We start from the raw sequence: 14,467 nt of genomic DNA, 5'->3' as shown, positions 1-14,467 counted from the left end.
CGCTGCCTCTGCAGTCTGCCAACTCTAGTCTGGACAGAGACATTAGCTGTGACAATCTATGACAGCATAAGCTGTAATGTCGTGACGTGAGCGACGGTGTGTGTGTGTGTGTACCGGCTGCGGTGCTGGGTGCTGGGCCTGCCGTGGGGTGGTGGCGCCGGAGAGAAGGTTGAAGCCCTCTGAGGCAGGGTCACTCGAGGTGCTACTGCTGCCGTGGGTGTCTGGATGGTGCTGGACCAGCTGGTGGCTGAGGCTCTGGCTTGTGTTGAGCTGGGTCGTACTGGAAGCCCTGAGGAAGAGGCCCATGTCCCCGTCACCAGCACTGGGTCCGGCAAGCAACGGCACTGGCCTCGCACAAGGCTCTCATGCCCCTCCGTGACCTGGAGAGAGGGAGAGAGACAATGGTTTGTTAGTATGTGTGTTCACTTAAATCCATAATGACCAATGTAAACTTCTCAACAACACTTTTATAGAACAGAGTCAGAGGTCAGCTAGGTCAAGTGGATTTCCAGCTCGCTCCACCTCACCTCTCGGCCCTACGAAGCCCTGGGTAAACGGGCACTGTGTCACCTCAGACGATGCCATGGGTACCAAGAAACATGGTAGCTAGTTCAGAACATTAGCTGTCTGATCAGTGCTACACTGGCCAGGAAAACTCAGACAAGTTGCATATGCCAAATTCCTATAATCGAAACCAATTTGTTAGCGCTTCCAGAATTGAGTTGTGTAAAAACACACACCAGTCCAGACAGTCGCTAAAACAAGCCATGCCTTTGCTGGAGGCCTGAGATCATCGGGACGTGTTGAGAATGGCAGGGCACAGCTAAGCAAACACTTGCCGGGTTCCTGACTCTGACAATGTAGCTCGTTTATCAGGCTAATGGAGGTGGCGCGGGGCTGAAGCAGGAACTGCTTGCATTATTTATGGTTCCGACAACCTCGCCTGATTGGGATTCATGAGATCTGGAGCCCGGGGCTGGTGGGGGCCGTCAGTGGAGAGGACAGGTGTGTGTATATGTGTGGGTGGCTCCTATCCTTGCACTTAAAAACACACAAAGCGACGTCTGTCGGTTTGCCGCAACCTCCTGTCCGTCAACAGGGCGTGTGGTATCTGTTAGAGTCCCTCTGCTTGGACCCTTTCCCAAGGCCTCCGGCCATCTGGTCTGCCTGCCTTGTGCTATGTGAGAGTGAGCCTGCCAAAAGCCCTCCACATCCCACACACTATGTGGATCACAGAGACCAGCCGTCAGCAAGGGACTGAACAAGACGCTAAGCATATTTTTCCGCCTCTTCTCTAAATGCACCCACTCAAGGACAATGATGCTTTTAATGCGACCAGAGAAGAGCCATTTTTTTTTTCTTTTCGTTTTCCGCGGCACAGCCGGCACCAGGCGTGCTAGGACGCCCACGCATGGCCGGCTACAGATGGAGGTTCTCCAGGGGGGAGAGAAGGAGAGCAGGGCAGGGTGGTGGCATTGGTAGAGTAGAGGAGAGCAGGGCTGGGTGGTAGCATTGGTAGAGGGGAGCAGGGCTGGGTGGTGGCATTGGTAGAGGAGAGGGGAGCAGGGCTGGGTGGTGGCATTGGTAGAGTAGAGGAGAGCAGGGCAGGGTGATGGCATTGGTAGAGTAGAGGAGAGCAGGGCTGGGTGGTGGCATTGGTAGAGTAGAGGAGAGCAGGGCTGGGTGGTGGCATTGGTAGAGTAGAGGAGAGCAGGGCTGGGTGGTGGCATTGGTAGAAGAGAGGGGAGCAGGGTTGGGTGGTGGCATTGGTAGAGGAGAGGGGAGCAGGGCAGGGTGGTGGTGGTAGTGGGAGGACCAGTGCAGCCTGACTCAGGCCCCATGAGGATCAACCTCCACAGGGTTGTGGTGCGATGAGCATCTTACAGCAGCAGGAGGCCACCCCGGACACATGACTCTTCAGGGGCTTCTGGTTTCAGCTAGAGCACCGATTGGACGTTCAGACTAATATTCCATGCCTGTACATATGCTCCTTTGTGTTTTCTGATGACATCATGAGTGCATCATTTCTACGACAGATGCTCGTTCTTTTCACAACGTCACTTGGTTCACACAAATGCATTTGTGGAGGACAGAGGGAAGACTTTACAGAGGCAAAAGAAAATGGCATTTTTATTTTCCTTTGAGATAGAAAAACAGAAGAAGCCTCTCCCTTCTTCCTCGTCCTCTTCCTCTTCCTCCATCACACTTATTCAATTAAAAAAAGGGCAGAGCGTCTTTCTTTTTGGCTGGAGCCTGATCAGCTGCAGGCAGCGCTGAACAGAGCAGGCGAGGAGGATCTCGAGTCCACATTTACCACTAATTGGCCAGTGTGTTTTAGCTGAGCGGCTAGCCAGATAAGAGATGGCAGTCTCCTCTCCTCACAGTTGACTTGGGAAATTGTTGAGGTATTTACAACTGTGGCCGAGCGAAACAGAATAAAACCACGGGTGGATGTGCCACGTTTGTGAGTGACCCTGGTGAATGTAACGGACTGTGTGTGTACACGCGTCTCTCGCGTTCATCTAAAAATCGGCAAATGGATCCAGGGAAATACACATGAAATAGATACACATGACATCTGTGTTGGTGTCAACGAGTGACAGCTTAGCGTGAAGGTCCTAATTTTGTCAGGCTGGATAAACTGTTGGCTGCTTTCTCTTCCTGTCGTGTTGTGTGCAAAACGAGAGGCAGGGCTGCTTCCCAAATGGTACCCTATGTACTCTGGTCAAAAGTAGTGCACTATATAGGGAATAGGCTGCCATTTGGGACAGAGACAGGTGTCTAGTACACATGAATAGTGAGGGAGTATGGCACTAACCTGCAGAAGAGAGGAGAGCGAGGACAACCAGCTACTGTGTCTACAACTTGACATTGTAATAAACCAGAGTCAAATAGACTGATCTGTCCGTGACAGTTCAATCATGTTTTAACTAACCATGAACATATGTCATTTTCCTGAAAATAAACTGGGTAAACAGTATTTCCTGCAAATGCAATTACAGTATGTGAATCACAAAAAAACGAATGTATTTTTACCCGTGGGGAAAGCATTTACTCTGGAGGATGACTTATAATTGTAACAAAACAAAAAACAGTGACTTGTTGCATTGTCCAGAATAACAAAAAAAGTGCATTTCATTCTGCAAGATTAGAATCCTTTGAACTGAGGGAGAAGACAACTAATTAAATTCCTTCCTATTTGTTATTTATCACACATACACGTGTCACTTAGCAGACACTTCAATCCAAAGCGACTTACAGTATTGAGTGCATAAATGTTGAGTGTTTATTCACTGGTCCCCCGTGGGAATTGAACTCACAACCCTGGCATTGCAAGCGCCATTCTCTACCAACTGAGTCACACGGGACCAAACACACAAATTATAATTAAAAGACCAGGGGGGGGAACCCCGGAGGGAAACTCTGTAAGTGCCCATTTCTGCCATGGCCCCTTCCATCACCATCTGAAATATTCCCTGGCTTCAGTTTGGAAGTGTGCCAATACCACTCGTGGTTCCATTCACACACTAAGTTTCTGCTGCATTCAACACACTGAAGTCCACCTCCAGCCCCCAGGGTGCTTTCTTTAATGACGATCTGAATTAGGGGTGGGAGGTTCAACTCCCAGACCCCGCTGCCCATTTCTATCTGCTTAAACACAAAGCCGTGAAAATATATAACCGGCCGCGGTTATATTAAATGCAGGAATATATTAGTCTGTCAGTAGATCGAGCTACACTAATGACTTCAATAGCAACCATCATATCCACATAACAGATCATCCCATTCAGCGGAATGACTCGCACAGCAGAGTGAGAGATTCACTAACGCAGAAGGGCCAGCTGACCTCAGGGCTGCTGCCAGGGACGAGGCTGCGGCTGCTGCCAGGGACGAGGCTGCGGCTGCTGCCAGGGACGAGGCTGCGGCTGCTGCCAGAGACGGGGCTGCGGCTGCTGCCAGAGACGAGGCTGCGGCTGCTGCCAGAGACGAGGCTGCGGCTGCTGCCAGAGACGAGGCTGCGGCTGCTGCCAGAGACGAGGCTGCGGCTGCTGCCAGAGACGAGGCTGCGGCTGCTGCCAGAGACGAGGCTGCGGCTGCTGCCAGAGACGAGGCTGCGGCTGCTGCCAGAGACGAGGCTGCGGCTGCTGCCAGAGACGAGGCTGCGGCTGCTGCCAGAGACGAGGCTGCGGCTGCTGCCAGAGACGAGGCTGCGGCTGCTGCCAGAGACGAGGCTGCGGCTGCTGCCAGAGATGAGGCTGCGGCTGCTGCCAGAGACGAGGCTACCTCTAGCTTCCTTTCAATTACCAACGGTGGAGAAAAAGGAGAAAGAATGAATGAAACCTACAAGGGAAAGGGGGGGGGGATAAAAATCAAAAGGCATGGTGCAGTTTTTTTTTCCTTTGCTGGACGGCAGCAGCCGCCAGTCAGCACACAAAGGAGCGCTAGGTCCTGCTAATGAGGACTTCCTGAGGAGGTTAGAGAACAACGCGCTAGGCTCCACTCCCATCACAGCTAAATCCATATAGCAATTACACCACTTAATTGCCTTTTTGAGACATATATTCCCTTTCCGCTTAATGTTAATGCAATTACGCCGGGGTTCCTGGGTAATGTTAAATGCTATCTCTGGAGTGCATCTCTGGAGCATTGTGGCATGCAGTAGCACTGGGTCCCTTTATGTCATTCATTTTAAACCCCTCTTAAGAGCGAGGCTAGAGGAGACTGAGCTGAATCATTAACCAGACTCTGCGAAAATGGCCCTTGTCGCCTCTCCCTCTCTCTCCCCCACCCATCCCTCTCCACTCCAGCCATCTGGGATTGTGATGGGAGCCAACGCTCACCGGCGGCAAGAGACATTTCAGATAGGCATCAAATTACAATGATTAATTTGGCCCCCTTTCATTAGGTGTACAATTAATAAATAGACATCAAAGAATATGAGACCAGGATTGTGGGGGATTTGATGAGGACGGCTGATGGCCAATAGATGCAAAGTAGCCGTTAGGTCTGTGGTGCCAGCAGCAGTCCGACAGACTCCATTCCCATCGTAACCTTGTACCACTTTACCAGGACTTTGTTTGCCCCATTTAACAGAAATGAGATGCACAGTATTAAGGGCAACTAAATATAAGCGGCCCGCTCTACCAATTACAATACGGTTCACGAGGACTTCGAATTTTCTTTGTGTGTTTTTTTTTTTTTTTTTGGCTAATGGTCCCCCAAGGTATCATACGGGGGAAATGGACCAGTGAAGTATTAGCAAATAACACCAAGATAGTAATGCTACAGTACGATCAGGGATAATAAGCAATTCATCAGCCAGAGGACGACGGAACAAAAACGTACCTGGAAACAGAAACAAGCCTGAAAACGCTGACAAAAGGCACCAGAGGATAAACAGCAAATTACAACATTTCTGAAAAGCTTTTGAGCAGATTGGGCAATTACTAGGTGAATAAGAAGAAGAAGCTTACTCCTACCATACAGAGTAATAATATTCAGAGTTGAAAAGATCGGCAGAATCCGCACCCCATTAGACAACAACCTTTCCAGTGAAAAAAAAAAAAAGCTGCCGTGTCACAAATTGACAATGCCAGTGAACGACGGTGTACAATTTGAATAGACATTGAAGGAGAGAGATGAAACCTGTCTTACTGTTGTATGCATTTCCCTCCTGGTCCAAGCGTGGCACAGCGAGTAAGGATTCAGCACGAGGGACTGAGCAGCTTGGTCCGAGCACCGTGGTGCTATTCAGGACACGATTGAGTAGGGGGCCAAAAGATTGAGATTGAGTAGGGGACCAAGCACACCACTTTCTTCCCCCTGCCTCCCTCCCACTCACCTAGGGAAATAAGCCCGTTGGCAAAGAAACAACATCGCAGCAGCACAAATAACATTTTCAACTGAAAAAGTTAAAAATGTTACTACGGCCAAAGACAACCTTGGTGCCGAAAATGACAAAGATCCAGGCTGCCAATCGTATCCCTCCTTTGTAAACACTAAGCTTGTGAACTTCTAGAAAAGCTGCAGCATATCTCCGGGAAACTTCGCTCTCAAAACGTGAATCGCTGAACACTACAGCAACGTTCAAACAGTCTCACGTTTATTTCTCCTTGAATAAGACAAGAGAAACAGAGGGAAAACCCACTTACACAGAGAGTGCTCGTTCATTGGACATTGTTCTGGTAGGAACTTACACCCCTTGAGCGGAGTGTGCAGACAACATAACACTCACTCACCTGCCACATTGTAGCCTCCATTATTTCCATTGGTCAGGGGTTTAGTTTCCATAGTACCAGAGGCTGCATTGGCTGTGAATGTTGCCGGTCGGAGAAAGGTCCCCGAGACAGCCCCCTCTCTTTCTTCCCTCTCTTCCCTGCTCTCTCTCACACACACACTCACTCAGTCGCTCTCTGCAGAGCTAGCTCACTCTGTCTGCCTGTGTCTGCCTTGCTCTCTGCTCTGCAGCGCTCTCTGTCTGCGCCAGGCTGTCTAAGTGCCAGAACCCATGGTTGGATTGTGGCTCTCGCTCCGAGGCCTCGGAGACAGCGCCAAATCAACGGCTGGGCTGTGTGACGTCAGAGCCAGGCTCAGCCACTCAGGTGGCTTGGCTGGGCTCGCGGCACGTCACTGGCTATATTGCACTCTTCATTAGCTATACAGCCGGATGCCGCAACGTCAAGTGGAGCCGTGGGAGGTTTTACGTACCTCATCCATCCCTCCCATCAATAACCAACACTCTCCCCCCAAAATCGCACCCCACCCCGAGTGAGTGGGAGTTTGTGTAAGGGTGAGTGTGGGAAAGGTGGGGATATGTTGGGCCACAGGAGCTGAATACTGTGGAAGTAGAGAGAGGTAAAGAAAGCCAAGATAATTCTGCCTTATAGGTGTATTTGATTGATCGACTGTAGTAGTCAAACAATTTAGCAAGAGCAACTGAACATCTCATTTGAAAGGTTTTTGGCCCGTCTCTTCCTTTCTCCAAGTCTCTTAGTGGGAGAAAAAAAATAATAATCCAGAGATTGTTACTGCAAGACAAACACAAAAAGAGTTGATTATTCATCAAAGACTGCTTGGCCTAATCAACTCTATAGGAACAAGATACAGATGCTCAGTGATCTGAATAGGTAAACAAGAAAAGGTCTGTGCACTGCTTATGCACACCATTCCTCATAGAATATTTCATGGTGTGAAAACCAACAATGTCATAATCTTACTACTGTACTCCACAAACAGGCTTCTTAGAGTGAGAAAAACACAACCCAACAATAGCTTCTCCTTCCTAAACAGCTCATTAAAATCTGGGTGGTACTAAAATAAAACAGCATTTCTCTCAGGGATAGGGAACATGAAACAGAAAGCTAAATCCTTTCTCCCTCTGCCATTGATCTTTGTGGGGTCCTCACAAGCCCCTCGAGCAAACGCACAAACACCTAAAAAAAAATAATAATAATAATAATAATAACATCCGACAATTACAGCAGACATGTGCGGCACCCTGCCTCTGCTGTAAACAAATGTGATTCTCACACCTTGAGAATTCTACAGTTTTAAACATGGAATTAATGAGTCCTTCCTCCAACCTCCCTCAATAATCTATAAACAGATCCCTGACAAGAAACCATCAGGAGTCAGTGTGTTCATTACATTTGTTTACATTATTTTGCAACAACATGGGGAGTTGAGCACAAAGAGATGGTGTTTGGCAATAACACGGGCTTTGAATGCCTCAGTAATAACCAGATGATTGGAGGGAGAGAGGGAAGGAGAAAGAGACGGAAAGACGGGAAGAGACAGAAAAAAAATATATAACCAGGCGTTTGTTTTTGCAAGCCTTTCCCCTGAAACCGTATTGTTGAATTAGCCCTGGCATGCTCGAGTCTTAGATTAAAACCTATCCCTGGGCTTCCCTGGTGATATTAATATTTGATGATAGCTCCTTAAACGACTTAAATTGCAAGATCACAAACCTTCCCTATGCTGCAGGAAATAAAAAGTATTTGGCTATGGCTTAAAACGATCATTGTGAAAGTTAAGAGGCAGCTCTTACTGTATATCATTATACTTTACTCCATAATGCCTGAAACCTGTATGGACAAACCTAAATTCTGAGAGAAATAATGACAATGTCTCACTCATTGGAATTGGTCGTAGAGCATCACACCATTGAGGTGCAAAGTCACACCGTCACCTCTGCATGTGTATGTGGAGGTGTGACAGAGGTGATGGGAGGTGGAGCTGAGTGATAGGTCTGGTGGGGAGAAATAACACACACACACACACCATGTTGTGTTGGTGAAGTAAACAACTAGGCAGAAAGGTGCTGGTGCCCCCCTTTTCAGCATTCCACACCTGACTAGATCTGTCATCAAAATACCTCTGGAAGATTAAACCCACCCGGTGCACTACTACACACCCCTGGCGAATAAGGCTTTTGGTGTTGCCGTCGTAACTGGGGAATATTCACTCATACTAATTAATTTTATGCATTGCAAAGCAAGCTGGGGAGGAAATGGATTCAGATTAGCACTGACTTAGTTCAAACTCCCAAGCGTGATAGTGGAGACGCGGCATTTACAAGGAGCACCCAAACCACGCGTCACTAACGCTAGTAGTGCAACACATCCTGCTTTCAATTTAACAGGAGGAACATACGTGCATGTGAGCCAAATACGGCCTTCACTTGGGATGTGTCTGACAACGTTACTAGAAGTCAAATCTTTGCTTTCAACGTTCTTGTTTCCTCAATTCCTCTCAAACCTCCTTGTGGGAGGGAAACCAGGATTGAGAAAGCAAGGATTTGATGCCGGGCGGCTAGTAACCGTTTTCAGACAGCCCTGGAGAGAGAAATCAACAATGCATCATGCCGATGGTGACAGTAAGTGGAGGAGAAGACAAATGCCATAATCCCAACCCGCCATCTAATTGCCCTGGACTGCGTCAGTCCCCAAAGAAAATGATCCCCCTCTCGGTTATTAAATTAGAACTAACATATGTCACGGTAACTCTCTGTTGGAAAATTATAACCCTATAAACTGAACACGAATCATAAAAAAGTAGTGTCACTGCACTGCTAATTCCAGACATTCCTGAGGCTCGAAGAGTCGATCGCAACATTCCACTGTACCTCAAAATAATGAACAACGGACACTACACCCCCTCAAACAGTGGTTCATCAACATTCTACAATCACAAGGAACTAACTGGCTGGGAAAATGTGAGTTGGTTTTGACACTGGGTCGCTGATAATGGCCAATCACGACGCTTCCTGCAACCGACCTGTCAAAGCTATTCCCCAAGATCAGCTGGGTGTTTTTGACCCAGTGGAAAACAAAATAATATTATCAGATGTCAGGCACAATTCAATGATTGGCCCTCGAACAACAACTTGAAGCATCAAACACGCCAAAGGGTTATTGAGTCACGATCCTTCTTTGGACGGCCGTTCCAAGGCAAAATAGCTTGCATTGCTCTGCAGTGATTTACAAAGCTAAAAAGAGCATGCCTTTCTCCAGTCAGACAAGAGTCAGATGCCAACAGCAGGGTTTTAAACAACTGGTGGGTCTAATCCTGAACGCTGATGGGTTAAAACTGCATTAAATCTATTAGATCTGCTAGATTACATTTCGTCCCACAGAGATGCTGGCCATTATTCTGTATACCATAACAGTGAAAATTCCAATCAGAAACAGAGGAAGGATCCCATTGCAGAGACTGGATTAAAATCTAAATCACACAGGGGGGGGGGGGGTCTTCAACATCAAGCCATATTAAAAAGTATGAGTTCTGGAAATGGGTAGGTTCTTCTAAGCAATAAATACACTAAGTGCCTTGGCAGGGCCAAATGCGCTGGCTCAGCTTGGGAAAGAGAGAGAAATGGAGAGGCAGATCTAACCATGTTGTCACACCCACTATTCCCTCGATCTCCTTTCAGAGATTTTGAGATTGAGCCATTAACAGATGGTATAATTCTCAATACAAAGCTGTGAAATCAAAACAGTTTATCATTTGACTCCATCCAAAAACATTTAATGAGGACTGAGACTACCAGCAAACTATATTCCTGCATGCCTTCTGTAATTTTATAGGCAGTTTTCAGATTTATTCTGCCCACGCAATCAAATTAAATTATTTTTGTCATATGATCCGTAAACAGGTGTAGACTAAGAGTGAAATGCTTACAGGCCCTTCCCAACAACGCAGAGGGAAAGAATTAGAAAATAATATGGAATAAATACACAAATCAGTAATGATAACTTGGCTATATACACGGGGTACTAGTACCGAGTTGATGTGCAAGGGTACGAGGTAATTGAGGTAGACATGTACATATAGGTAGGGATAAAGTGACTAGTCAACAGGATAGATTATAAATAGTAGCAGCAGCATGTGTGAGGAGTCAAAAGAGTTTGTGCAAAAGGGGTCAATGCAGATGGTTAACTACCCGGACTAACTATTTGGCAGTCTTATAGTTTGGGGGTAGAAACTGTTCAGGGTCCTGTTAGTTCCAGGCTTGGTGAATCGGCACAGCTTGCAGTGTAGTAACAGAGTGAACAGTCTTCAACTTTTGGCCTTCCTCCGACTGGTATAGAGGTCCTGGATGGCAGGGAGCTCGCTCCGCCCCTGGGCCCTACCCTCTGTAAGCAGTTGCCATACCAAGCGGTGATACACCCAGTCGAGATGATCTCAATGGTGCAGCTGTAGAACTTTGAAGATTTGAGTGCCCATGCCAAATCATTGTCGTGCTTTCTTCAAGACTGTGTTGGGGTGTATGGACCAGGGTTGGGGGAGTTCCAAATTTTCATAGTCATACAGTTCTCTTGTTCCAGGATTTATGGTATTACCGGCTTAGTACACAAGGTGGCGCAAAAAAACCCTAAAAGGACTATTGTGCATCTGTTACCAGAATGTCAACCAAATTTGCACATGTAATAGCACATGTCCATGGAGGCTGCTATGTAAATATGCTAATGAGCTCAAACGAAAATAAACAAATGAACAAAGTTGACGCATACTTGTCTGTGTCAACGGTCTGTGTACACGGTCTGTCTGGAGTCAAAGGCAACGGGCCTGCCTGCTCTGCTCAGAATGAAAACGCAGAGGAGAAAAAAAAGAGGCAAGGAAATCAAAAGATTGTGGCAGCTGCACAAATAACTCAACCAAAGGGCTTTGACTTCTCAAACACGGCAGAAAGTTTACACAATATGATGCCCTGTCACCTTATTCAGTAAGTTACTTAGATAACTAGCAAGTTAAACTTAGGGGTTGCATTAATGCAGAATTGTTTTTCAGGAAAATATATATCTTGCTGCGTTTTCTAAATGCAGAGCTAAAAAGCTTCTTATTGTAATTTCTGCATCAGACTAATGTTGTGCTTCAGATGCACTTCACTAGGATGAGAATTCACAAATTGGTATTTATCAGCAGACAAAGCTCTGACTGGTGTAGCTTTTCTCCTGTTATTTTTCTCTTGGTGTGGTAAGCCTATTTTCTCCTGTAAAATTCAAGATGAACTCTTTCTATAATAAACTGATGGCCATGCATCGTTTAAAAAAAAAAAAAAAAAAATGCTGTGCCTTTTCATTGTAAGCTTGTTTACGTGTGTGGCTAACAGCCAAATAGCGTTGCAATTTTCTTTGAAGGAAAACCATAGTTGCGTGTCCTTGATCACTCTATTGAGGCAAAATAAATATATATATATACACATACAGTGCCTTGCGAAAGTATTCGGCCACCTTGAACTTTGCGACCTTTTGCCACATTTCAGGCTTCAAACATAAAGATATAAAACTGTATTTTTTTGTGAAGAATCAACAAGTGGGACACAACCATGAAGTGGAACGACATTTATTGGATATTTCAAACTTTTTTAACAAATCAAAAACTGAAAAATTGGGCGTGCAAAATTATTCAGCCCCCTTAAGTTAATACTTTGTAGCGCCACCTTTTGCTGCGATTACAGCTGTAAGTCGCTTGGGGTATGTCTCTATCAGTTTTGCACATCGAGAGACTGACATTTTTTCCCATCCCTCCTTGCAAAACAGCTCGAGCTCAGTGAGGTTGGAGAGAGAGCATTTGTGAACAGCAGTTTTCAGTTCTTTCCACAGATTCTCGATTGGATTCAGGTCTGGACTTTGACTTGGCCATTCTAACACCTGGATATGTTTATTCCATTAACCATTCCATTGTAGATTTTGCTTTATGTTTTGGATCATTGTCTTGTTGGAAGACAAATCTCCATCCCAGTCTCATGTCTTTTGCAGACTGCATCAGGTTTTCCTCCAGAATGGTCCTGTATTTGGCTCCATCCATCTTCCCATCAATTTTAACCATCTTCCCTGTCCCTGCTGAAGAAAAGCAGGCCCAAACCATGATGCTGCCACCACCATGTTTGACAGTGGGGATGATGTGTTCAGCTGTGTTGCTTTTACGCCAAACATAACGTTTTGCATTGTTGCCAAAAAGTTCAATTTTGGTTTCATCTGACCAGAGCACCTTCTTCCACATGTTTGGTGTGTCTCCCAGGTGGCTTGTGGCAAACTTTAAACAACACTTTTTATGGATATCTTTAAGAAATGGCTTTCTTCTTGCCACTCTTCCATAAAGGCCAGATTTGTGCAATATACGACTGATTGTTGTCCTATGGACAGAGTCTCCCACCTCAGCTGTAGATCTCTGCAGTTCATCCAGAGTGATCATGGGCCTCTTGGCTGCATCTCTGATCAGTCTTCTCCTTGTATGAGCTGAAAGTTTAGAGGGACGGCCAGGTCTTGGTAGATTTGCAGTGGTCTGATACTCCTTCCATTTCAATATTATCGCTTGCACAGTGCTCCTTGGGATGTTTAAAGCTTGGGAAATCTTTTTGTATCCAAATCCGGTTTTAAACTTCTTCACAACAGTATCTCGGACCTGCCTGGTGTGTTCCTTGTTCTTCATGATGCTCTCTGCGCTTTTAACGGACCTCTGAGACTATCACAGTGCAGGTGCATTCATACGGAGACTTGATTACACACAGGTGGATTGTATTTATCATCATTAGTCATTTAGGTCAACATTGGATCATTCAGAGATCCTCACTGAACTTCTGGAGAGAGTTTGCTGCACTGAAAGTAAAGGGGCTGAATAATTTTGCACGCCCACTTTTTCAGTTTTTGATTTGTTAAAAAAGTTTGAAATATCCAATAAATGTCGTTCCACTTCATGATTGTGTCCCACTTGTTGTTGATTCTTCACAAAAAAATACAGTTTTATATCTTTATGTTTGAAGCCTGAAATGTGGCAAAAGGTCGCAAAGTTCAAGGGGGCCGAATACTTTCGCAAGGCACTGTATATATAAAAAACACGACCCCTGTCAATACACAGCTGGACTCACCTGCTCACGCTTTTGCCCGTTGTGCCATTTACAAACAAACACTCGACTGGCTCAGCTTCATCATGCAAAATAATGTGACAGGTTAAATGAAGAACATTATCAATTTTATCTCCTAACATACTGCACAAGTTAACTGCAGGCATTTACTTAGAAAGTAGCTACAAATTGGGAAAAAAATTTGGACGACCATCCAGTTGCCATTTCCAAACACCCCAGTATACGGTTTACCAACCAAACCTAGTGTGGACCATTCTAATTCCTTAGTGATGTGGACAACGAGGAACTTGATGCTCTCAACCCGCTCCACTACAGCCCCGTCGATGTGGATTGGGGCCCTCCGTTTCCTGTTGTCCACGATCAGCTCCTTTGTCTTGCAGACATTGAGGAAAAGGTTGTTGTCCTGGCACCACACTGCCAGGTCACTGACCTCCTGCCTATAGGCGGTCTCATCGTCATCAGTGATAAGGCCAACCGCTGTCGTATCGTCAGTGAACTTAAGTGTTGGGAGTTGTGGCAGCCATGCAGTCGTGGGTGAACAGGGAGTACAAGAGGGGACTAAGCACGCACCCCTGAGGGGCCCTCAAGTTGAGGGTCAGCGTGGCGGATGTGTTGTTGCTTAACCTCACCACCAGGGGACAGTCCATTAGGGAGTCCAGCATTCATTTGTAGAGGGAGCTGTTTAGTCCCAGGGTCCTTAGCTTAGTGATGAGCTTGGACGACACTATGGTGTTGAACACTGCGCTATAATAAATGAACAGCATTCTCACATAGGTGCTTCTCTTGTCCAGGTGGGAAAGGGCAGAGTGGAGTGCAATAGAGATTGCGTCATCTGTGGATCTGTTGGGGCGGTATGCGAATTGGAGTGGGTCCATGGTGTCTGGGATGGGATGAAGTTGATGTGAGCCATGACCAGCCTTTCAAAAAAAAAAAAAAAGCAAAATGGCTACAGATGTGAGTGCCATGGGGCAATAGTCATTTCGACAGGTTACCTTGGCGTTCTTGGGCACAGGGTCTACGGTGGTATGCTTGAAACATGAAGGTATTACAAACTGGGTAAGGGAGAGGTTGAAAATATCAGTGTAAGACACTTGCCAT

At 46.2% G+C, this 14,467-nt stretch overlaps 1 protein-coding gene across 50 annotated transcripts in view; it reads right to left on the bottom strand.

The window, feature by feature from the left end:
- LOC110501870 (R3H domain-containing protein 1) overlaps window positions 1–14,467 on the bottom strand; it is a 60,040-nt gene that overhangs the window by 31,719 nt on the left and 13,854 nt on the right. For 28 of the 50 annotated variants that reach the window (XR_016490666.1, XR_016490667.1, XR_016490665.1 and 25 more), the window contains exon 2: window positions 115–380. Coding sequence is in view for 31 of the 50 variants with exons in the window: in XM_090216215.1 (XP_090072341.1) it covers window positions 115–306 (192 nt within the window). In the remaining 19 variants the exon portion in view is untranslated. Of the gene's footprint in view, window positions 1–114; window positions 381–6,239; window positions 6,649–14,467 lie in introns of those variants that run through there. The other 22 variants (XR_005038837.2, XR_016490662.1, XR_016490664.1 and 19 more) reach the window with 5 other exon arrangements.

Source organism: Oncorhynchus mykiss, chromosome 22 (assembly GCF_057628025.1).
Source record: "Oncorhynchus mykiss isolate SJ-2025 chromosome 22, ASM5762802v1, whole genome shotgun sequence".
NCBI lineage: Eukaryota > Metazoa > Chordata > Actinopteri > Salmoniformes > Salmonidae > Oncorhynchus > Oncorhynchus mykiss.
This window is presented reverse-complemented; position numbering and strand designations above follow the sequence as displayed.